The 25,799-nt window shown below is 40.7% G+C and overlaps 1 protein-coding gene across 1 annotated transcript in view; it reads left to right on the forward strand.

Annotated features, from left to right (window-relative positions):
* The window catches only part of RFX8 (regulatory factor X8), a 167,709-nt gene that overhangs the window by 86,869 nt on the left and 55,041 nt on the right, over positions 1–25,799 (forward strand). The window contains exon 2 of the mRNA XM_030310375.1: positions 22,964–23,087. Within this exon, the coding sequence (XP_030166235.1) occupies positions 23,016–23,087 (72 nt within the window). The 5' untranslated portion in view covers positions 22,964–23,015. The remainder of the gene's footprint in view (positions 1–22,963; positions 23,088–25,799) is intronic.

Genomic DNA, 25,799 nt, shown 5'->3' on the forward strand with positions numbered 1-25,799 from the left:
AATTTTACACTTTAAAGTTTCTGTTAGAATAAGGTTTTCTGCCCAAGGTGGAGCCTGGGGCGGGGGGGGGGGGGAGGGTGCTTCATTCAGCCAGCAATCTTTTATCTTTAACAAAAAGGAGCAGCAGGCACTTTCTGCACTACTGATGGTAGTGTATATTACTATAGCCCCTTTGAAAACAGTTTCTCATTTTGAATAAAATTGAAGAATTACATACCTTATGACCTAGCAGTCCCACTGCTGGGTATTTTTGGTGCAACTGAAATGCTTTCAAGTGTGTACCAAAAGACATTTCATAGGAGCATTATTCAAAATAGTCCCAAACTATTGGAAACAACCCAAATGTCCATGAATAGTAGAATGGATAAATAAAGTCATACAACTGTCATACCATCATATGGAAAGCTATATGACAAAGAAAATGAATGAACTATAGCTAGATGCAGTGACATGGATGAATCTTAAAAACAAAAGTAAAAAGAGCCATGATGCAAAAAATTAAGTGTCCTCATATATAATAATTAAAATAGGTAGAACTGACTATCTTGTTTAAGGATGTATACTTAGCTCGTACGACTACAAAGAAAAGCAAAGACTGAATTATCATCAAAGTCAGGATAGTGATTATATTTGTGAAAAGGAATTATGGTTGAGAAGGGCCAAGAAAGGCAATATGCCATTTCTTAACTCAGTGTTTACTCATTGGCATAAAGTACTAATGAGTTACAGAACTACAACCGGTGGGTTCAATCCTGCCTGCCACTTGTTCTTGTAAATAAAACTTTATTGGAACACAGCCACACTCATTTGTTTCTATATTGCCTGTGGCTGCTTTTCACTGCAATGGCAGACTTGAGTAGTTGAGAGATAGATTGTATGACCACAAAGCCTAAAATCTTTACTATCTTGCCCCTTACAGAAAATATTTGCCAACTCTTGTTTTATACTAATTTGTTAAGCTATATTTTATATTTAATGTTCCTTTTGTAGTGTATTGTATTTCACAATTAAAAACAAGATTAAAAAAGAATGCGGTGTGATAAGTACAATGATGGCACCATCATGTGGGTAGGTTTTGAGATCATCCAGCAGGGCTCTGGGTTGCATGAGAAGGACTAGGAGGATAAGGAAATACTTTGGGGCATTTGATGCCTAAATGTATCTTAATAGATGAGTAAGAATCAGTCAGATGAAAATGACTGACTTCTACTTCTGGAAATACAATTGGCGAGGTTACTCAGAATAATACTCTTGCTAAAAATCAATGAAAATTAATATATGAAAAAATTTAAAAATCTTATCCACTCATTTTACCCAGATCCTTTCTAAAGTCTGATGAGCATCAGCATCAGAACATATTAACCCAGTGTTCAGTTCATCTCACAGTGCCAGTTCAGTTTTCCAAAAGTGGCCAACTAGGCACTCATGTTCCACACCTGGCTCTATGCCAGCGAGCCAAGCTTCTTGCCCATTTAAAGTCTGAGAGTAGGTTTGGGGCACCTGGGTGACTCAGTCCAACTCTTGATTTAAGCTCAGGTCATAATTTCATGGTTCATGAGATTAAGCTCCACTTCAGGCTCTGCGCTGACAACTCGGAAACTGCTTGGGATTCTCTCTCTCCCTCTCTTTCTGCCCCTCCCCCTCTCCCACTCTCTTTCTCTTTCTCAAAATAAATAAAATAAAAGATTTTTAAGTTAAAAAAATTTTTTAAAATAAAGTTTGAGAATATGTTCAGATTGTTTCAGCCCCAAGACTTCTAATAATTTCAAGTTCACTTTCACTATGTATTAAAAACACCAAAGAGCTAACAAGATAATAAGGAATTACCAAACCAAACATTTAAGTGGAAAACCTCTATGGTTAAATGAAACTCTAATGTTCCTTCTGGAGCATTTGCCAACTGGTCAAAATTGAGCTTGGGTTTTCTTGACCTCATGGGACAATGGGAGAAAAGTCAATACCTAGGGCATGACCAGGGTGGGGTTGGTCTTATGAGAGGCCATAAAGCGGGGACCCAAAAAGTCTATTCCTTAGGCAAACATCCACAAGAAAACTTAAAGAAAATTGCATCAATACTGAGAAGAGTGTGGGAAATAAAAATTTCCCTAGAGTCATAACCACAACCTAACTCTTGTGTGGATTTGCAGTTCATAACCATATCACCTGGTGGTCTAATACAACTCAAGCTTTGAGGTTAGTTTAAATTTCTCTTGGACTAGTAGTGTCCCAAGACTGCTGGCAAAAATAAGCACAGATTCTCTCTTAGAGGAAAGTATCTTCAGCCTCAGGCAGATAAAACTCTAAAGATAGTTTTTCAAGAATAGTGGCCAATAGATAGCCAAAGCAAACAAGCATGCAAGTAACCAAACATCTTGAACAAGAATAAGTAAAATAGTAGATTGGAGAAATCAAACTTCAAACTTCAGATAATTAATTATCAGACAGAATATATAACAAACACTTAAGTGTATTTTTAAAAGTTTTTTTTGTTTGTTTGTTTTTGGGTAACCTGAGTGGCTCAGTCAGTTAAGTGTCTGACTTTGGCTCAGGTCATGATCTCGCGGTCCAGGACTTCAAGCTCCACATCAGGCTCTGTGCTGACAGTTCAGAGACTGGAGCCTGCTTCAGATTCTGTGTCTCCCTCTCTCTCTGCCCCTTCCCAGCTCACACTCTGTCTCTGTGTTTCTCTCTCAAAAATAAATATTTTTTAAAAAAAGATTTTTTATGTAATCTCTACACCCAACATGGGGCTTGAACTCACAACCCCAAGATCCAGTCACATACACCAGTGACTGAGCCAGGCAGGCACACTTTCTTAATGTATTTTTAAAAAGAAATGCTCATAACAAGCTACAAAGCTTATGTCTGGAGGAAATAAGAAACTATAAAATGTGATACAGCATATTTTAATAGTAACCAAATAAAACTTCTAGAAATAAAAAATAATAATTAAAATTAAAAAGTCAATTAGTGGATTAAAAGGAAGATAAAATACACGAAAAGAGATTTAAAAGACTAGAAAATAGAGTGAGAGTCTAACATCCATTTAATCAGAGTTCCAAAAGAGAAAGAATAGGATAAAGGAAACATTTGAAGGGGTAATTGTTGAAACTTTTCCTCAACTGATGGAAGACACTAATCCATAAATTCAAGAAATCAAAGAAATCCCAAGCAGGATAAAATATGAGAAACTCACATCTAAATCTGCCATAGCAAACCTGAAGAGAACTTAAAAGAAGACAGGGAAAAAACCCAACACTGTCATCAAAGAAAAAAAACAGACGTATGACTGACTGTTCAGCATCAGCTATAGAAGCCAGAGGACAGTGGAATAATATCAACAACATGCTGGAAACAGTAAATGTCATTCAAGACTTCTAAAACCAGTGTACACATCCTTCAATAAAGTGAGAAAACTAAAGATATTTTTAGAATAAATCCTGAGAGAGGTTTCCAAAAATAGATCTTCAATAAAGAGAATTCTAAAAGATAATCTTTAGGTAAAAAGAAAGTGATGCCATGATGAAAGAAGGAGCAAAGCATAAAGCAAAAGAAAACAGAAGGTACATGGGTAAGGCAAACAAGCCCTGCTTGTATAAAACAAAGTATTAATGCTGGGGAATGGCAAAAAGATAGAATTAAAATAAATTACAGCATTTCCTGAGAAGTAGGTAGAAAGGGAAATGAAGTTAAATGTTTTTAAGTTTCTTCTATTGTTGAGGAGTAGGCTAAATGTGTTAATTAGTTTAGACTTCAAGAAGCTAAATATGTATGCTGTAATTTCTAAATATTTCTAACGTTTATTTATTTTTGAGAGAGAGAGACAGAGCACAAGTGGGGAGGGGCAGAGAGAGTGGAAGACACAAAATCTGAGCAGGCTCCAGGTTCTGAGCTGTTAGCACAGAGCCCAATGTGGAGCTTGAACCCATGAACTGTGAGATCATGACCTGAGCTGAAGTTCAACATTCAACTGACTGAGTTGCCCAGGTGCCCCATGTTGTAATTCCTAGAGTAATGTTTTTAAAATAGACACAGGATGTTACTTCCAAATTACTAGATGATAAGAAATGGAATGATAAAAAAAAAAAAACTAAATCCAAAAAAAAGCAAGAAAGGAGAGAAAATTATTTTTAAATTTGCCATGAGATCAGAGGGTGCTCGACAAATAATGAAACTAGTAACACAGATATCACACAGTAGGAGGTTGCTATTAAATGCAGTGAGAGCAGGCATTCTCAGCACTTAGCAGAGGAATTCAGAAGATGAAAATAGGGGAAGAATCTCTATTTCACCATCTATACAACCATGTGGACTCAATGGGTCTCCAGCTTCCTCCAAAACATCTGATGATTTCATGGTGTGTCTTTAAACTTGTGTAGTGTCCAAAGGTGCTATAAGTCATAGCTATTGTCCATCTCATCATCGAAACCAAATGGATCCACTCCTCAGTGGGATGCTGTCAGCCTCTCTTTCCTCGGCTAGTCTGCTGGGTTCACAAAAGTCATTTGACTGTCAACCTGTATTGTGAATGTTCCTCTCATTCCCGGCAAAGTTGCGTTATCCAGGAAGAAGAGTTGCCTTTGTTGGATTTGAGGAACTCTCTTCCTTGTATAAGACAAATAGTTTTTTTCAGCTATGTGAGAGCTGAGTGTGGGAGCCATTGTTTAAGCTTTCCTGTGCTGGGTTTTGTGATAAATTGAGACTTTTGTTTTGTTTTGTTTTTCTTCCTTGCAGAGGAAATCAAATGCAGCAGGCCTCTTTATGGTGGGCTGGATCTGATGTGACAAAGGCAACAAAGTCAGGAAGTTCAAGTGATGCTTCCTAGGATGGGTCCAAGCAAAAAACACCACCCCTACCTTATGAAATAGAAAATATTATGCTAAAACAAACAATGCAAGAAATGGTCCTTTTAAGAAACACAAAACTCAAGTTCCTATCATCTCTCTCAGTAGACATTTCTCATTACTTAAGCCATTCAACAAACATTTACTTAGCACCTACCAGTATCTGTCCAGCATTATGCTAGTCAGTCCCTACCTTAAGGAACTCACCATATAGAGGAAGGACAGCCGGGCACACAGAGTGGTAGAGCCCAGCATGAGCAATGCTGTGATAGAATTGAGCTCAGGGGTATAGGAGGGCCCTGGGGAACCCCGCATTTAAATGGGATGAAATAGAGGGGCCTGGGAAAGCTTCCAGGATAAGGAGAGATGACCCTGAAGTAGGTTGGACAGAAGTTAGCCAGGAGAAGATGAGAGGAAGTCTAGAGGCTTCAGGCAGAAAGAGTAGGTGGTGCAAAGGCACTAAGACACATAGATGGATGCAGCTCCTCAAGGAACTGCAAGTTCAGACATTCAAATCTACATAATTGCTGTACGAATATCTGAACTGTAGGCGTACACCCATAGAGAAGAAAAATCCTCAGGTGTGCGGTTATATCACTGCAGTCAGTTTTGAGAAACTGAGGATCCATAGGACTGACCAAAATGTGAATGATAGCAAAAGTCTAGACGGATCACAAATTTAGTTGCAATACAAATTGCAACTGTACAATCTTGAGCAAATTGTTTAATTTCTAAGGAATTTTTTTTTACCTACAAAACAATAAAAATATTCCATAAATGGGTGGACATGACAGTGTTTTATGAGTTTTAGGAGCAAATGTGATGTAATGGTAACAACAATTGTGTTAAGGAACATTGTGGAAAGTATTAGCATTCTTAGTGTCATAATGTTCATTACTGGCACAAGGTTTGCTTGGTCTTCCCAGACCTCCACATGTCAAGAGACAGAAAGAAAGGAAGACTAGAGAAGATACAGTGGAGGGGATCAGAAGGGAAGGGCAGAGGACTCCAGGATCTCAGAGGCACTGGGGCTATTCATAGAGTAAAGGATGAGGAGGAAGGTGTGTGCCAGTGTTTGGCTGGGCTGCAGAAGGATCAGGAAGGGAAAGTGGCTAATTGTGTGGTGGGCAGATAAGTAAAAAGTGAGTCTGTCAATCAACATTCTGTGACTCTCAGCATATTTCTTGAGCAGTTATGATCACACTCTTTTTATTGTTATTATTTTTATAAAACTTCCAGAGCAAGGAAATCCCAAACTTATCAGTCTATTCAGTTTTCATCGTGCTTTCCAATGCACAGCTAAAACATGAATTCAAGTGCTAGCTAAGAGGAAAATCAGAGAAAATTCATTTGCATCATACCAGAATGCTAAATGTATAAAACATAACTATATATGTATTTTTAATTTCCTATGCTATCTCTCCTTGGATAGAACCAAACTCTGACTTAAATCTTGCTTGCCATAAGAAGGCCCAAGTTGTATGTAATTATGGGAGGGAAGAGTGGGAGCTGAGACTCCATCCAGAGCCCCAAGGAACCTGAACTCTTTCTCTAGCCTCCCTTTCACACTATAGTCAGAGACGCTGCTCCTGTGGGAGAGGTGAGCGAGATTCATTCACAAGGCCACCTCTTTCTCTTCTCTGGGTATGTGGCAGCTGGTGGTTTGGGGCCATGGGGAAGGAGAGTAGAAAGAAGAAAAGTAGACAAAGGAAGCATGAGACAAGGACACTAAGCTTCCTTTTTGCTAAACCTCTAAAAAACATTTTGTTTAACAGCATCCTACACTTCCTAGACAGCCCACAAGATCTGACTTATTCTGTGATGTAGCTCATACCAGTGTTTCCCAAACTGAGTTCCACGGGACCCCCTTATCCTTCAAGATGTTTATCAATGGTAATCAGTGTTATGTAAAAACAGACAAGTAAATGGGGAGGAGGTAGAAATCTTTAGATATTTAAACATGCAAACATTAAGTTAAATGATAAACAGGCTTATCTACTGCAGGACCTCTCAGGTCCTTTAATATAATACATCTGCAAATCACCAAGACAGATGTATAGTATTTGGAAGTTTTCAAAGAATTTTTTGTATGTGCATGCAGAACACTTAGCTGCCAGAGTGTTCTGCAGAATGCTAAACCAGAGTCCTAATAACTGCATATTGAAAAAATACTAATGTTAATTATACTGTCAATAACATACTATGTTTGGATATTCTACATGTTGAAGAGGGTTTTAGGAAAATCTGAAACAAGTGTGTGTGTATGTCTATATGTGTATAAATGTCTTTTATGCATCATCCCCTGGAATACAGTTTCATATATATAGATAGATAGATATAGATATAGATATATGCTTCATATATATATAGATCTATGCTTCATATATATATATAGATATGTAATACAGCTTCACATATATATATAATGAAAAGCTAAATATATCTATATCTATATATCTATATCTATATCTATATATATAATTTCAATTTTCAACACATGACGGTGGAAAGCAAAGTATAATGAACTCATGGCCTGGCATCAGCAGTCATCAGTACCTGCCAATCTCATATCCTCTATCCTTCCCTCTTTTCCTCCCCACCCCTGCCAGCTGGTTTATTTTGAAGAAAATCTCAGACATCCTCTCATTTCATCTGTAAATACTTGAATGTGTATCTCTAGAATGGATGAATTCTCTTTACAAACATAACCATAATACTATCACCATACCAAAAATTTCAAAATAATTGACATCATTTTAACTATTTCTTTTCAATAAAAGTTGTAAAATAGGCAAGTCAAAAGTTTACTGAGCACGTACTATGTACCAGGCACTGTGCTTAAATCTTTATCGGCTTTTTTTTTGTCTCACAGCTACACTTGGCAGTAGTTACTTTACTGCCCATTTTGCAACCAAGGAAGCTGCCACTTAGACTTCCCCCAGTGGAGTGGTTAAGCTTGCTCGAACTCACAAACCATGAGATCATGACCCAAGCCAAAGTTGGACACTCAACATACTGAGCTACCCAGGTGCCCCTAAAACTGCTTATAAATCCCTAGCAGTGCTTTTGCTGGGTCATAGAGTAGATCTATTTTTAATTTTTTGAGGAACCTCCACAGTTTTCCAGAGTGGCTGCACCAGTTTGCATTCCCACCAACAGTGCAAGAGGGTTCCCGTTTCTCCACATCCTCTCCAGCATCTATAGTCTCCTGATTTGTTCATTTTAGCCAGTCTGACTGGCGTGAGGTGACATCTCAGTGTGGTTTTGATTTGTATTTCCCTGATGAGGAGTGACATTGAGCACCTTTTCATGTGCCTGTTGGCCATCTGGATGTCTTCTTTAGAGAAGTGTCTATTCATGTTTTCTGCCCATTTCTTCACTGGATTATTTGTCTTTCGGGTGTGGAGTTTGGTGAGCTCTTTATAGGTTTTGGATACTAGCCCTTTGTCTGATACGTCATTTGCAAATATCTTTTCCCATTCCGTTGGTTGCCTTTTAGTTTTGTTGATTGTTTCCTTTGCTGTGCAGAAGCTTTTTATCTTCATGAGGTCCCAATAGTTCATTTTTGCTTTTAATTCCCTTGCCTTTGGAGATGTGTCAAGTAAGAAATTGCTGCAGCTGAGGTCAGAGGTTTTTTCCTGCTTTCTTCTCTAGGGTTTTGATAGTTTCCTGTCTCACATTCAGGTCCTTTATCCATTTTGAGTTTATTTTTGTGAATGGTGTAAGAAAGTGGTCTAGTTTCATTCTTCTGTATGTTGCTGTCCAGTTCTCCCAGCACCATTTGTTAAAGAGACTGTCTTTTTTCCATTGGATATTCTTTCCTGCTCTGTCAAAGATTAGTTGGCCATACTTTTGTGGGTCCAATTCTGGAGTCTCTATTCTATTCCATTGGTCTATGTGTCTGTTTTTGTGCCAATACCATGCTGTCTTGATGATAAAGTCTGGGATTGTGATGCCTCCCACTTTGGTCTTCTTCTTTAATATTACTTTGGCTATTTGGGGTCTTTTGTGGTTCCATATAAATTTTAGGATTGCTTGTTCTAGCTCTGAGAAGAATGCTGGTGCAATTTTGATTGGGATTGCATTGAATGTGTAGATAGCTTTGGGTAGTATTGACATTTTGACAACATTTATTCTTCCAATCCATGAGCATGGAATGTTTTTCCATTTCTTTGTATCTTTTTCAATTTGCTTCGTAAGCTTTCTATAGTTTTCAGCATACAGATCTTTTACATCTTTGGTTAGGTTTATTCCTAGGTATTTTATGCTTCTTGGTGCAATTGTGAATGGGATCAGTTTCTTTATTTGTCTTTCTGTTGTTTCATTATTAGTATAAGAATGCAACTGATTTCTGTACATTGATTTTGTATCCTGAGACTTTGCTGAATTCATGTATCAGTTCTAGCAGACTTTTGGTGGAGTCGATCAGGTTTTCCATGTATAATATCATGTCATCTGCAAAAAGTGAAAGCTTAACTTCGTCTTTGCCAATTTTGATGCCTTTGCTAGGAATTTACCCAAGGGATACAGGAGTGCTGATGCATAGGGGCACTTGTACCCCGATACTTGTACCCCGATAGCAGCACTTTCAACAATAGCCAAATTATGGAAAGAGACTAAATGTCCATCAACTGATGAATGGATAAAGAAATTGTGGTTTATATACACAATGGAATACTACTTGGCAATAAGAAAAAATTAAATATGGCCTTTTGTAGCAATGTGGATGGAACTGGAGAGTGTTATGCTCAGTGAAATAAGTCATACAGAAAAAGATACCATATGTTTTCACCCTTATGTGGATCCTGAGAAACTTAACAGAAGACCATGGGGGAGGGGAAGGGAAAAAAAAGTTAGAGAGGGAGGGAGCCAAACCATAAGAGACTCTTAAAAACTGAGAATAAACTGAGGGTTGATGGGGTTGGTGGAGAGGGGAAAGTGGGTGATGGGCATTGAGGAGGGCACCTGTTGGGATGAGCACTGGGTGTTGTATGGAAACCAATTTGACAATAAATTTCATATTAAAAAAATAAAAATTAAAAAAGGGAAAAAACTCTGCTTTTAAAAATAATTCCTCCATGCTCATAAAAACCTTTAAAATAGCATTCACACAAACCCAAACTAATCGCATTAGTGTGCCTTTGCTCATTTTCTCAGAAAATTATTAAACAAATTAGTGTGTGATTTATGATTTTGCACACACTCATGATTTGAACAAGTGCCTTTTGAGGTTATGTGACAGCTCTAATAGGATGACTTATTTAATTCCTACTGTTCTTTTGCAAGTGTAACCACCTTTCACTTTGTTTTTGCTTGGTTTTCTATCAGACTTCAGAAAACAATCCCACTTTTTATGTAGTAAGAGTTCAAATGTATTCCTCTACAAATTGTTTACAAGCATTCTGTGATGAATGAAGGCTGTTCCCTTTCATTCTATGCATTCTCTGAGTTCCTTTGCAGATAATACTGTTTGTAACACCACTTGTGGCCAACCTTTCACGTGACCTGTGCAAAAGCAGGGAGAAAAAAACTGTGAGTCTGTAGAAACTAACCTCTACAGAAACAGTATGTCTCCAAAGTGCTCCAAATCATGGATTTCAGATCAAGAAATAGCAGAGATATGCTTTGTGTAGATTTGGATTTTCTTTCTCATCATCCTCATGTCTGTGAATGTGGTGTACCCGATCAATTTCAACTAGCACATGAACCAGACACTCAGAAGGTGAATCTAGACCAATGAAAATTTTAACATGTAATAGCAATTTGGAATCTCTCCAATGAGATTGCTTTGCTCCAGTATAGTTTGAAGTCTCCACGACTTATTGGTTTAGAGCCCAATGATCTTAGAAAGTCTCTTCCCCATATGAAAATGAAACAATACAGTTCTCTGTAATGCTTTCTCTGTGCAGATGCTAACTACATTCTACATTCTTGACCAAATGCATTATACTCATTAGATTTATTCAAAAATACATCTATTGCCTGAACACACCTGGTACATCCACAGAAAGTGAATAATTGTAAGGATTGAATGAAATTAAGCACCCCAGATTAGAGATGGTTTTGTGCAAGGATAAGTCACAGCTGGTGCCCTTTTAGAAGGTGAAATGAGACTAATTGGATAATCTAGAAACCAATTAGACTGAACTAGGCAAAAGAAGTCACTGTTCAACTAAAAGAGATATATTCAATGGCAGAGGGAGAAAAAGCTTGTAGTATATAAAAATGTGACATGAGGAATTGGAATTCTGTTTGATATTAACTTTAAGGTTTCTTTTCTCTGTAATAGTATAGGACACTAATGGTCAGACGGTGAACCTGAGTTAGAGGGAGACTGGATTTTTCAGATACAAGAGAGCATATACATGGGTCTGTCTATCTCATCAGTGAGTGCCATAAAAGGAAGTTTTTTGTTATGTCAGTTGCAATTAAACATTCTTTGAAAATAAAATGAATTTTGGTTTTTTTTTTAATGTTTACTTATTTTTGAGAGAGAGAGAGCATGAGCAGGGGAGGGGCAGAGAGAGAGGGAGACACAGAATCCAAAGCAAGCTCCAGGCTCCAAGCCCTCAGTACAGAGCCCAATGCAGGACTTGAACCCACAAAATGAGATCATGACCTGAGCTGAAGTCAGACACTTAACCGACTAAGCCACCCAGGCACCCCCAAAATAAAATGAATTTTAGACCTAATTCTACTTAGCAGTCTATGTGGCTATATGCTCAACCCAAACAAAAGCCTTAATTATGCTGTTAGTAAAAGAGTCATATGCAGAGCAAATGTCTTTTGCACATTTAGCACATTAGGAAGGCATACACTGTGAATAAATCCAAGAATGTTCTTGTATTAGCATGTAACTACTCAGAGTCTTCATCTCTATGAGGGCTGGTCAAACTAGGGACACCAGCTGTCACCTGTCATAGATGAAATTAACTGGTCCTTTGGGAGGAAGGTATGAAATTGACCCCATGGCCTCCAACCAACTGGCCTCAACAGCTCTGGAGCAAGGCAAAGTAATGTTTGGATTTCGCTGCATCTAATATTTGATGTAGTAAACAGCAAAGAGACCACTGGTCAACCAGAGGATCATGGTGTCCCACTGTATTTCCAAGATCTGTTCCAATGCCTAGTACTGACCGGAGCAAAGTTAACATGCAAATATCACGTAATCATCAGTGACATAATAAGACCTCAATTTGGCCCTAACAAGTTGAGCCTAATAACAGTAGGCTCTCTCTTGGTTATTTCCAGTCTCTATGGAAATGGGTGGGCATCTTAGGAAGTTCTTTGGGTGGCTGCAGGACCGACACAAAGAATGGAGGGAGCCATGTTCTCAGCTTCCATAGGTCACTGAGAAGGACCTGTCCCAATGCAGGAAGCCCAGGATGTGAGCACTCAGGCCAAAGCAAAACGGATAAAGCAGCCTGGCAGAGCTCCCACCCAAGGTCTTGAGACGCCGACCACTTCTCTGGACACAACCAGAAAGAAAGAGCTGAACTCAAGAGGGCTTCCTTGGAGAACCTTTTATACCATGTCACCTGGTTGTTTCTTCTCTCCTCCTGCTAGTCCTTCATCACAGTTACCATTCAGCTTTCCCTGTTCAGTGGAGTCTCCTGGCACTACTTGAAACCAGCTGCTGCCAACCCACTTCTTACCCATACAGTTGGCCTCCTTCTTTGCCAGGTCATGAAGGAGTCTCTCCACATGCTGTTTTCCTTGACTCCTGGCCTGAGGGGGTTGATGTGGTATCATCTGTCCTCTACTGGATGGCTTTTTTTTTTAATTTATCTATTTTGAGAGAGAGGGAGAGAGAAACAGAGAGAGAGACAGAGACAGAGAGAGACAGAGAGAGCATGTGTGCACATGAGTGGGGGAAGGACAAAGAAAGAATCCCAAGCAGGCTTCACACTGTCAGAACAAAGCCTGGTACGGTACTCAAACTCACAAACCTTATGACCTGAGCTAAAATCAAGAGTGGGATGCCTAAATGACTGAGCCACCCAGGCATCTGTCTACTAGATGGCTTTTTAAAGCAGCCAGCCCTAAACAGGGAAACTCAGCTGAGAAGATAAACAGGGCAAACCTCAGCCTCCATCACTTATTGATCATAAGTCCTTCCCACTTTACTACCCACCCCACCCCCTACACCAGAAAAATACCCTCCCCAAATTTCAAGATCCAGGTTGATTCCTGGTGCAGCTCCCCAAAGGGAAGCCAGCTGCCATCTGAGGTTGGCTCCAGTGACCTGGCCAAACCTCAAAGCTCAGGATCTTTTTAATGAATGTCCTGTGATCTCTCCTCTAGAACTCCTTTTGGAAACTTATTCCTGGTACCTGATGATGGTGTCCCACTAGAGGGAGAGTGCTGGCCCTGGAGACCTCCGATATATCCCAACAACTACTTTCAAGTGCTGTCACACAGAAGACAGTCATTGCTGTTTGTTGAGTGAATCTCTGCCCTGCTTCCAAAATGTATTCATGTGGTGTTAGGGCGGGGGGGGGGGGGGGTGTCTTTTTTTGAGGAAGATTTTTTAAATTATGGTAAAATATGTATAACATAAAATTTACCATTTTAACCAGTTTTAAGATTACAATTCAGTGGCATTAATAATTTACATTGTGCAACTATTATCATTATTAAGCTCTAGAACTTTTCCCTAATCCCATACTGAAACTTTATACTCATTAAACAGTGTCTCCCTATTTCTCCTCTGGTAACCACCATTCTTTCTGTCTCTATGAGTTTCACTATACTAGGTACCTCATATAAGTGGAATAATCCTTTTGTGACTAACTTATTTCATTTAGCATAATGTCTTCAAGGTTCATCCATGTTGTGGCATGTAATAGAGTTCCATTCTTTTTTAGGGCTAATATTCCATAGTATGTAAATATCACATTTTGTGTATTCATTCATCCATTGATGGACACTTGGGTTGCTTCTACCAGTTGGCTATTGTGAATAATACTGCTGTGAATGAGGGTACAAATTACAAATATATGTTCAGGTCCCTGCTTTCAGTCCTTTTGGACACTGAAGGAATTCAGATCAAGTCTGCCCAGAATGTGCCACTTTAGCATGTGGACTGTTTTGAGCTAAAGGCAATTGAGACCCTGTGGGCTCAAGAGAAATTTTGCTCCTCCCTTAACCACCTAGAAGAATCTAAATTGGGATATTTCCCAGAATAAAGTTACTACAGAGATAAATTTTATCTGTGTGACCCATCAGTATGGCAGGGCAAACATCTAATTACCAAACATTTGCCCTTTTTCTTATTATCCTATGAATTGCCCTGTTCCCCTGTCATGCCCCAGGACGCTATCCATTCCTCAGCTCAGGATGGCATGTATACCTCATTTTACCTTTCTGTCTATACACCTCTTATATATGTGGGGTTCTCATACATACAAAATTAATTTTTTTTTCTCCTGTTAATCTGCCTGATGTAAATTTAATTCTTAGGATGGCCATAAGAATCTTTGAAGGATGAAGGAAAATTTTTCCTCCCAAACAGTACATACCCAAGAAGTGGAACGATGGGTCATATGTTAATTCTATTTTTAATTTTTTAAGAAACCACCTGTTTTTATAGTAGCTGCACCATTTTGCATTCCCACCAGCAAGAGAACATGGTTCCACTTTCTTCACATCTTCATCAACAATTGTTTTTTTTTTATTTATTCTTTTTAATAATAGCAATCCCAATGCATGTGGAGTGATATTTCATTATGATTTTGATTTGCATTTCCTTCAAGGCCAATGATATTTAACCTCTTTCCATGTTGTATGTCATTGTATGATGAAGTCATTTGTATGTCTTCTTTTGGTGAAAATATTCAAATCCTTAACCCATTAAAAAAATTTTTTTTAATGTTTGTTTAATTTTGAGAGAGAGAGAGAGAGAAATTGACAGAGCACAAGCCGGGAAGGGGCAGAGAGAGAGAGGGAGGCACAGAATCTAAAGCAGGCTCCAGGCTCTGACCTGTCAACACAGAACCCAACTTGGGGATCGAACTGAGCTCATGACCTGAGCTGAAGTCACGCTTAACCGACTGAGCCACCCAGGCGCCCCTTTGCCCATTTTTTAACTGGGCTGTTTTGTTGTTGCTGTTGTTGAGTTGTCAAGTGTATTTTTAGTCTAGATGAAGAAATCCTTATGAGAGAACTTATAAGCAGTCAGCAGCCAAAGTAACAGTTGCCTGACTGAGCTCTTCTTCATGCAACACGCCCTGCATTTATTAGCTCACTTAATACTTACAATAATCACACAATCCCTGATAAGAGAAGTGAGGTTGGGAGAGAGTAAGCAGTTAAACAGCACCGACGTGAACATATTGCTCTTGAGGGCAAAGACTCCCAACATCTGGCTGCAGGTTTGGGAGATCACTCCAAGCAATTCCCAACAGGAGCTACCACTAGAGTAACCTGGGGTCGTCCTCTCAAAAGTCCTGATGCCCGCTCCCCTCAAAACTCAGGACCAGTGGTTCTCAGCCCTGGGTGCACTCTAGCATCACTAAACTCCTGGGGAGTTGTAAAAGCCGGTTTGCGCAGGCCCCTCCCCAGACCAATTACATCGGAACCTCTGGTGTTGGCGCTAGGGCGTCAATATTTTTCAAAACTCCACGTAATTCCAAAGTGCGGGCAGGGTTGAAGACCACTGCTAGTCAAACACCACGACCTGGTTTGAAACTTATACACTGATTTTTCTTTATTGCTTCCTCCTTTGTTTGATGGATTGGCAGCAAGGTGAGAAGAGCGCCTTCTGTATTTCTGTCTTTCGATCTTTTGACCCCGCCCGCCCCCAACCAACCCTCGCAGCTGGCCGCAGCGCGTGACCGACGAGCCTCCGCCGCGCGCCAGGGCTCCAGCCTTGCTGTCTCGTCTCTGGCCCCCGTGCGCGCCGCGCGCCCCGCTCTAAAGTAAACACCGAGGAGCGGCGGCGGCCCGACGGGTGCAGCGCCGCCGCCCGCTCCCTGCCTCGGTGCGGCGAGCGCGGGTCTGCGCCATGGCCGAGGATGTGCCAACCTCCCCGTCGGGCGGCGTGGGCACCCGGGGCGTGCACGGCGGCATCATCCAGTGGTGAGCGGCCCGGGCGCCTTCCCACCCGGCCGGGTTTCGAGGTCAGGGCTGGGAGGCGCTCTGGGCCCGTAGAATGGAAGAGGTGGTTCAGGGAAGGGGGGAAACCTCACTTCCTCCGTTGCTGTCCCCAGGACCTGGGGCCAATGCCCAGTGTGAGGAGCGACCGTCTGCGCTCCAGGAGCCCTGATTAAAAAAAAAAAAAAAAAAAAAAAAAAAATTCTGGAAGGACAGACGTTCACACCCAGGACCAGCGCCTTTTGATGCTGGCTTGCCCGAGCCTAGCCCTGGATGGGACTCAAGACACACTTACGCGCGCACACACACACACACACACACACACACACAGTAAAAGCCCTCCTGGTGTGGGTTTTCCATGGGAGGACTTCCCTGTTGGTCACACTGACCGCGGGAAGCAATCCAGACCGCCCCCCACCAGGGGTCCTGTTGGTTGGACTCTGGCTTACATATACATCTGAAGGCACGTGGGCGTTGGCCCTGAGAGGAAATGTTTCCCCTTGGTATGAGATCCAGAATGGGATGTTTTCTAACTTAAAGCAAAGCAATTTTTAGCTTTAACAATGCATTCCACATTGTTTGTAAAATTCACTTCTGGCTATTTAAATAGGGGCAGAAAAACTGGAAAGAAAAATATCATTAGCCCTTGGGACTGATGAACTCATGGGTTTGTAGCTTTTCATAAATAGGAAAATAATTGAAACCAGTCCTAAAACCTAAAGCCTAACATTTAAAAGGTGAATAAATAGCAGAATAAATAGAAGAATCTGATTACTTTTTAACAAGATTTTAAGAAATATTTCTCAGGAAAGGCTTTTTGGAAAAGTTATATGAGTGAAATAGAAAAATGAAGGGTGTGTTTGTGATTATAACATGAAAAGGCCTAAAAGGTTACCCTTTTCCTCCAAAAGAAAATGTTTGATATATTTTATCTTGCATAAGAGAAAAAAATCAAAAAAATACATATTAGAGCCCACACGGTGTTTTCAGAATATTACACAGCAGTGGTGTCTTTCTTTTACACTCACTAACTCAGACCCCTCAGCACAGTGGCTCCTTCTTGGAAGAAAGGACTATGAGGATGCCTTTGTCAACTATTCCAGGTCACCATTTAGTAAATTGGAGTTTCTGGGGTTTGCATTATATTCCAGAGACTTGAAAGAATGATTAGAGATTCAAAAATACCTGGACACCTTCCTAACATTGCTTGTGAACTGACACAATGCAGGCTGCCCACAGTGCAGGTGCCCTAAATCGCTTAGGATACTGTAGACCATTTTAGCAGTGAGCTGAACTAATTCAAGTCCTATGCTGTGAATTCCTACCCCTGCAGGCCTCTAAAACACAGGGGTCACGCTCTTCAAGTTTGAGGAGGAGGTGAAGCAATGGAGGTGAGGAGAGGCATAGTTTCCTGTAGAGGGCTTCTCTTTAGGCATCCAGTCTATGAGGCAGAATGTTTAACAGATCATTGGTACTGGTGGTTTTAACACTGGCGTTAAAAACACAGCCCCAACCACTTTGCACCCATTAGGAGGGCCATTATCAAACAAACAAAAATATAAAATAACAAGTGTTGTCAAAGACATGGAGAAATTGGAGCCCGTGTGCACTGTTGGTGGGAATGTAAAATGGTGCAGCCATATGGAAAACAGTATGGCGGTGCCTCAGAAAAATTGACAATAAAACTACCCTTATGATCCCACAGTTCCACTTCTGGGTACGTACCCCAAAGAACGGAATGCAGGGACTCAAACAGATTTTTGCACACACATGTTTATAGCAGCATTATGTATAATAGCCAAAAGGTGGAAATAATCCAAGTGTCCATCCACAGATGAATGGATAAACAAAATGTGATATGTACATATAATGCACTATTACTCAGCCTTAAAATGGAAGAAAATTCTGATACATACTACAATATTGGATGACTCTTGAAGATATGCTAAATGAAATAAGCCAGTCACAGAAAGGCAAATATTATGTGATTCCACCTGTATGAGAGACCTAAGGTAGTCACATTCATAGAGGCAGAAAGTAAAATGGTGGTTGTCAGGGACTGGGGCACAGGGAATGAGGAGTTAGTGTTTCATGGGTACAGAATTTCAGTTTTGCAAAATGAAAAGACTTGGTTGGATGGATGGTGGTGAAGGTTGCACAACCATGCAAAGGTGCTTAATGCCACTGAACTGTATATTTTAAAATGGTAAATTTTGTTACATGTGTATTTTATCACAATTAAAAATATATATATTTTTTAAAAACCGCACATGCAATAGAGCCGCTCAGTTTGTAATCCAGAGCCTTGGTATCCTGGAAGGTCTTAAAGATGCCCAAGGAGACCAGCTTCCTAGAAGAGCAGCAGTGGGTACTGACTGGCAGCTGAGCTGTCCAGACACTCAGAAACAGCTCAGGCTTCCCAATGAAAGTCAAGGGAGGCTGATTGTTGTCACGTGGAAGAAATGTTCCATTTTCAGCATTACTTCATTACTTCATTTTCTAGTCACTAGTCAGGTCCTCAACATTTCTTAGAGGCTTCAGTGCCACTGTCATAAGCATATGATAAATTCTCCAAGGAGAAATGTCCTGGAAGGAATGGAACTGTCTCCAGGAATAGAAGTAATAGATGTTTTCTGTTTCACAGACAGGAAGGACTATAGAAATGGAGAGAGAGGTGGTCAGACCTCCGGGAGCACAAAGGGATGAAGACCAGTGACTTGACTTCCCCTGCTAGGGGGGTGCAGACCAAACAGGTCTGACTGGGTGGGGCCCCTGGCTTCACACCTCAGAGGAAACTAAGCATCTTCTAATCCCAATGCATGCTGAGCCTGGCTATAGACTAAAATAACTGTCTCCCACATATAATATGGCTTTCTCAAATTTCTGAAGACTATGGAAATTAATGAAATGCAAATTTATTTTGAAAGATACAGAATTCATAAGAATTTTTGATCAGGCTGAATCAAAGGGTACTATAATTCCCAGCATATGTAATTCCCAGAGTTATGTTTTTCTTTGCCATGAAAAGGAGCACTCAGAAAATGTGAGAATCGTAGGGCTAGGTATGTGTGCTCTGATGTTGGTTATTATCAGACTGCCCATCACTCAAATGAAGAGAACATCATGAATGTTTTTAAGATCCTAGCAATCAACTTCATCTGATTGTGAGACCTGGAAAATACAGTTCCTGTGCAGCTCAGCAAGGAATTCAGTGATCAGATTCACTCCATACTGGGACAAGCTTTATAATTATGGACCACCAAATGACATTTTGGTTGCACAGTGTGAAATCATGAACCAATCTCACCTGCCAATGGTTCTGCCCAGCCTTACTGCCTACACATCCCCAGTCAGCCTCTCCTTGGATCCACATGGAGTTGAAAGTCAGGCTCACTTATCACAGGTGTTTCTGTGCTACCAGTCTACCAACATGGATGTCTTTCTTGCTTCTGCTCAAGGTTTTGGAGGTGGACACTGAAATGGTAACAATAAGAGCTTCCATGTGCCTGCAAGTGTACTAGGCACATCACGTGCTTGTTTTCCGGTCACAAAAGCCCTATGAGGGTTCTCCGAATCAGAGTTTAAGCATGGGTCTATGAGGTGCAAAGCCTTGGGTAATACTCATGATCGTAATTTCCTATGAGCATAGGAGACTGAATGCTGAACAAACTGCTGTTTGAGCTGAAGTAAAGGCACGACTCCGAATAGATGCTCAGACTGAACAAACTAAAACCTCTTTCAAACCTTCCATTTTTCCCAGTTAATGTATGCTGGCTGCCCACCACAGGCCAGTCTCTGAGATCTGGCTGAGGACTTTGGGGAAATGACCAAAGGCACATAGACTGAAATGGGGTGCAGCCAGGATCAAAGCAGCAAAGTCACCAAGTGGCAGTGCAAGGCTTAAAGCCAAAAAGCAGCCCTTTGTTTAGGTGTGTGACAGAGAAAAAAGTCTCATCGCAGACCTTTGCTGTTATTCTTATTGATAGTATTATTTAGTCTTGTGCACCCAGCAGGCTCGGTAACGCCATTTTGAAAGAGGAGGACACAGTTCACAGAGGCCTGGAACACATGAATTTCCATGATGAGGAAGAGCAGTTCGCAAAAATTTAAACAAGAGTTCATTTTAAGGAGTGAATATTTTGTGTGTTTCTTTTTTAAGGAGACCGTTCTGTGACTAAATCAGTAGTAGCTATGAATAAGCAACAGTGAGTTTGAACTTCACATCTATCACATTGTGCTGCAGCTTCCACAGCATAGCTATTTTTTGTTATACTTCAGGTATGGGTTTTTCATGTATCAGCAAGTGGTGTCTTGACAAAAAGTGTATACAGACATCACCTAGTTATATGAATTTGCTACTCCCTGTTCCCACCCCACCAATAGACATCATCCTGTATTCAAGATTGAGCCAGATAATTGATGCCGGAGCAGCTAGATTTAAGCCATTGTGAAGTATCCCAAGTGTCCCCTTCTCACAATGATGTTAAGAAGACTCTCAGAAAACCCCCTCCTTGGGCAGGAACTGGGTTGAATAGTGTCCCCCCAAACGCATATCTATCTGGAATCGCAGAATGTGACCTTATTTGGAAACAGGGTCTTTGCAGATGTAATTAGTTAAAATGAGATCATGCTGGAGTAGGCTGGGCCCTAAATCCAATCTCTCACATCCTCCTTAGAGGAGGAGAGAGGACTCTTAGAGAAGAGAAGCCCAGGTGAAGACAGAGACAGACATGAGTGCAATGCTTCTATAAGCCGAGGAATGCCAAGGATATCTAGCAACCACTAAAAGCTAGGAGAAGAGCATACAACACATTCTCCCTCAGAGTCTCTGGAAGGACCCATTCCTATAGACACCTTGATTTTGGACTCTCAGCCTCCAGAACTGTGAGAGAATAAATCTCTGTTGTTTTAAGCCACCTGGCCTGTGGTCATTTATACACCTCAGATACAGGACCAAAGATTCCTCCCCCACCCTCCACCATATGTTATTTTTTCATTTTCCTAGGAAGCCAATGAATGGGTCAACAACTGTGACTGTGGTCTTTAGCTCTCAGGGAAAGTAAATTTGGGCCTCAGCATACCTCATCCCAGAAAATAAGCTGTATATCATCAATGAGAAAGAAGAGATATTGGTAAATTCCCTGCTGAAAAATTCTTCTATGTTTAAAAATTATATTGGCTTGCTTTGTATATTTCTCTAAAAGAGAAAGAGAATGAGAAGAACCCGAGAGTCTCTCCTCAACTAGGACAGGGAATATTGTGATCAGATGTCACTAGGGACCACACTTTCGGACCTCAGTCTCCCTCACTTCTTGCCCCACACACATACCAGTTGCTGGAACAGGGACCTGGCTGTCCCCAGAGGGCTGGCTGTGGGCTGTGAGCCACAGGCAGAGCCCTTGGTTGCCAAGAAGGGTCCCCCGCCTGCCCCCCGCGGGATGTGGGAGCACTTGAACAGTGAAGACCCCCCCTGAGCAGAGGCCTAGAGTGCAGCAGATCACATAAAAGCCACTCAGCTGAAGAGTGAAAGCGTACTGCCTCTCTGTCTCTTGGTTTCTTGTATTTTATATATCATCTCAGTTTAAAAGATCAAAATATAGTGGCCTGACCAACAGGACTCAGGTTTAAAAACTGTGCAAACAACTGAAGGACGGAGGCAAAGCGTCACACACGTGCCCTGGGTCACAGGCACACAGGGACTGGCAGGCTGTGCTGGCTCCAGCAGTCACCTGCAGGGGTGATAGAGCAAATACATAATTTCCACTTTTTAGCTACAGAGATCTTGGCTGCTGAGCCAAGTGTCTGCTGAGCCAATAATTTGGGCTTCTCTTTAATATTCCTACATGCCAAAAACAAAAACAAACCAAAAAAAAAAACAAAACAAAATGACAATAAAAATCCACCATGTTGATAATTAAAAGATCACAATCAGAATGCAAACTGGTCCTGCCACTATGAAAAACAGTATGGAGGCTCCTCAAAAAGTTAAAAATAGAAGTACCCAGGGGCACCTGGGTGGCTCAGTCGGTTAAGTGTCTGACATTGGCTCAGGTCATGATCTACAGTTCGTGAGTTCGAACCCTGCATTGGGATATGTGCTGACAGCTCAGAGCCTGGAGCCTGTTTCAGATCTGTGTATCCCTCTCTCTCTCTGCCCTCCCCTGCTCTCACTCTGTCTCTCTTTCTCTCTCAAAAATAAATAAACATTAAAAAAAATAGAACTACGCTATGATCCAATTATTGCACTGCAGGGTATTTACCAAAAATATATAAAAACACTAATTCAAAGAGATATGTGCACCCCTATGTTTACTGTAGCATTATTTACAATAGCCAAATTATGGAAACAGCTGAAGTGTCCATCAATAGATGAATGGATAACGAAGATGTGATACACACACACACACACACACACACACACACACACACACACTGGAATATTATTCAGCCATAAAAAAGAATGAAATCTTGCCATTTGCAACAACATGGATGGATCTAGAGAGTATAATGCTAAGCAGAATAAAAGAAAGACAAATACCATATGATTACACTCATATGTGGAATTTAAGAAACAAAACAAATGAGCAAAAGAAAAAAAAAGTAGAGACAAACCAAGAAACAGACCATAGAGAACAAACTGATGGTTACCAAAGGGGAGGATAGGTGAATTAGGTGATGGGGTCAAAGACTACGCTTATCATGATATGCACTTACTCATGTATAGAATTGTTTAATCATCATATTGTACACCTGAAGCTAATATAACACTGTATGTTAACAATACTAGAATTAAAATTAAAGACCTAATAAAAAAATAAAGGCCCACAATCAATATATTTAACTCTGGGCTGAGAACAAAAAGGTATGTTATTGATGCTGATTGCTGAGCCTTTGCATTCAATGAATCAAACAGGTTTCATTTCCTTGGATCCCACACTTGTGTTTGACTATTGATCCTTATCAAAATGTCCTACTTTAGAAAAACCAATGCCAATTTCCTCTGCCTTGTCTTCCTCTCCCTGCAGGTTGGTTGACAATTTCTGTATTTGTGAAGGGTACAGTGTACCTCGTTGCCTGATGTATGAGATTTATGTGGAGACCTGTGGTCACAATCCTCAGACCCAAGTCAATCCAGCCACATTTGGGAAGGTAGGTTGTAAAGATGAAAAAAGAGTATTCACTGAGTAAAAAAAATGTGTGCAAGTGAATTGGTGAGGAAATACCATAGTTTATTTGGGTTCTCAGTGGGAATAATTGGCTTCACTCTAGGAAGCCAACCAGATAGTTAATATACTTCTTTATCTTCTTTGAAAAGCCATTCTGTCCCTTGTCCACACTTAATAGTGAGAAGCCAGGAAAGGTAAGGAGTGGGGTGATGCCTAAGAAAGAACAACAATGGCAGCTCTAAATGCTCCAAATACTCAGCCAGGTTTGTTGGGCCATTATTCCCTGCACAGAAATGCCAACATCTAGCACCACACAAACTCCAAGAGCCACTTTTAAATATCCTTTCTGGAGGTTAAGGGCTCTGTCAGGAGCTTTGTGTAGACCATATAATATAGAGCAAAGATTTATTAGCACAAGGATAGTCTCTCTGAGACCCTCCACGTACAACAAATATTGTTGAGAAGCTGCTATGTGCCAGACACTGGTTTAGATGCTGGGAATACAATAATGAGCAAGACAAAGAAAAATTCCTGCCCTTAGTCAATTTAGTCAATTTATTACACTTAGGGGAGACAAATAATATAAAATGCATAGTATATTAGATAATATAAATGCTAAGGGGACTAATAGAGCCAAAGGAGATGAGTGTGTGTGTATGTGTGTGTGTGTGTGTGTGTGTGTGTGTGTGTGTGTAAGAGTTGTAATTTTAGGGAAGACAAACGGGGAAGGCTTCCCTCAGGAGTAATATTTGAGGGGCATCTGGGTGGCTCAGTGGGCTAAGCGTCCAACTTTGGCTCAGGTCATGATCTAGCAGTTCATGAGTTTGAGCCCCACATCGGGCTCGCTGCTGTCAGCACAGAGCCGGCTTCAGATCCTCTGTGGCCTTCTATCTCTGCCCCTTCCCCACTCATTCCCTCTCTCAAAACAAGTAAATAACTTTAAAAAATTTTTAAAAGAAGTAATATTTGAGTCCAGACTTCAAAGAGATAAGGCAGTGAGGATGTGGATATACGAACAGAGAGCAGCACAGGCAGAGCTTGGGCAAAGGCCCTGCGGGGAGAAGGAGCCTAAGCAGCACAGAGGCTGCAACAGCTGGAGGGAGGAGAACAGGGAGAGAGGACCAGGATGGTTCTCAGGACCTTGAGGTCAAATCAGGGAGGTGAAAAGAGCCCAGGTGGCAGGGAGTGGACAGGGATGTAGCAGTGAGAAGGGGTCAAATTCTGGATATATTTGGAAAACAGAGCCAATAGGATTTGTTGATGGAAAAAATTAATAGAATCATGGAACTTAATTGTTATTAAATTAACAATAATAACTTCCAATCATGAAGTTGTATTTATGTCCAAGGCTCTTTTCCATCTGGTTTTTAGGAATAGACAGACACCAACTCAAAACAAGTTAAAAGGAGAATTTTTTGAAGAAAAAGGATATCTCATTAAATCCTACAATAAAAAGTTTGGGTTTCACAGAGTCTAGTCCAGTGCTGCCCAACAGAAATGTAATGGGAGACATAGATATAATTTAGGACACCCTAGTATCCTCATTTTTAAAGTATTTTATTTATTTTATTTTAAAAAAATTTTTAGTGTTTATTTATATTTGAGAGAGAGACAGACAGAATGTGAGTGGGGGAGGGGTAGAGACAGACAGGGAGACACAGAATCTCAAGCAGGCTCCGGGCTCCAGGCTCCTAGCTATCAGCACAGAATCTGACGTACAAACCATGAGAAATCATGGCCTGAGCCGAAGTTGGATGCTTAAACCGACTGAGCCACCCAAGTGCCCCGTAAAGTATTTTAAAAGGTGAAATTAATTTTTATTATTTTAAAATTTAACCCAAAATATTTAAAATATTATTTCAACATGGAATCTGTATTATAAAATCGTTGAGTTACTTTTTCATTCTTCATGCTAAGCCTCAAAAATCAGGTGCGTATTTTACACGTACAGGCCATCTCAATTTGGGCTAGCCACATTTCAAGTGCAGAGTTGCCATGTGTGGTTGATGGGGTTCCCATCTCAGACAGCCCACAACTAGACTGTAAGTCACCAGGTATCTTCTTACTTTCTCTCTGGTATATCCTTAAACCACTGGGACTCTGCTCCTTTCTATTGGCCTGCCACATGCCCCTTCCCAGAAGCCGGTTTCCTTCACTGACTTCCTGATTTCCCATTTTAGCTGCTCAGATGGTGCTTCCCATGATGCTGGACCTGAGCTCCTGCCCCAGTGCCAGACATCACAACAGTCTGGCAAGAGAGGGCTGCAGGAAGGACATGTGGGTGGGGAGGAAACAGTTGGCATCTTTAATGCTTTGTCTTGTGTCACAGCCATCGGCCGAGGCAAGCAGCGTTAGAGGTCAAGAAAACAAACCAGCAGTGATTAAGGCTGAGGATCCCACAGCTAGTTGCAATGCTTGGGCTATGTTTGGGCAAAAAAATTTTCCTCTACTCTTTCAGGTTCTTTTGGTTGGTCTAAGATTTAAATTGACAAGAGACAGATTAACAGGAGAAAATCAAACTTGATTATGTATGTGTAAGGATTCCCTATGGCAATTGAGGCTTATATGCCACCCAGAGCTAAGGAGAAGGGGGTGTGAATGTGGGACCTCAAAAGGAAAAGAATGCAATTCACAGGAAGATGAAAAAGAGTAAATGTTTGATAAACAAATGTTAGCTGGGCCATATAGAAATGAT

Source organism: Lynx canadensis, chromosome A3 (assembly GCF_007474595.2).
Source record: "Lynx canadensis isolate LIC74 chromosome A3, mLynCan4.pri.v2, whole genome shotgun sequence".
Taxonomy (NCBI): domain Eukaryota; kingdom Metazoa; phylum Chordata; class Mammalia; order Carnivora; family Felidae; genus Lynx; species Lynx canadensis.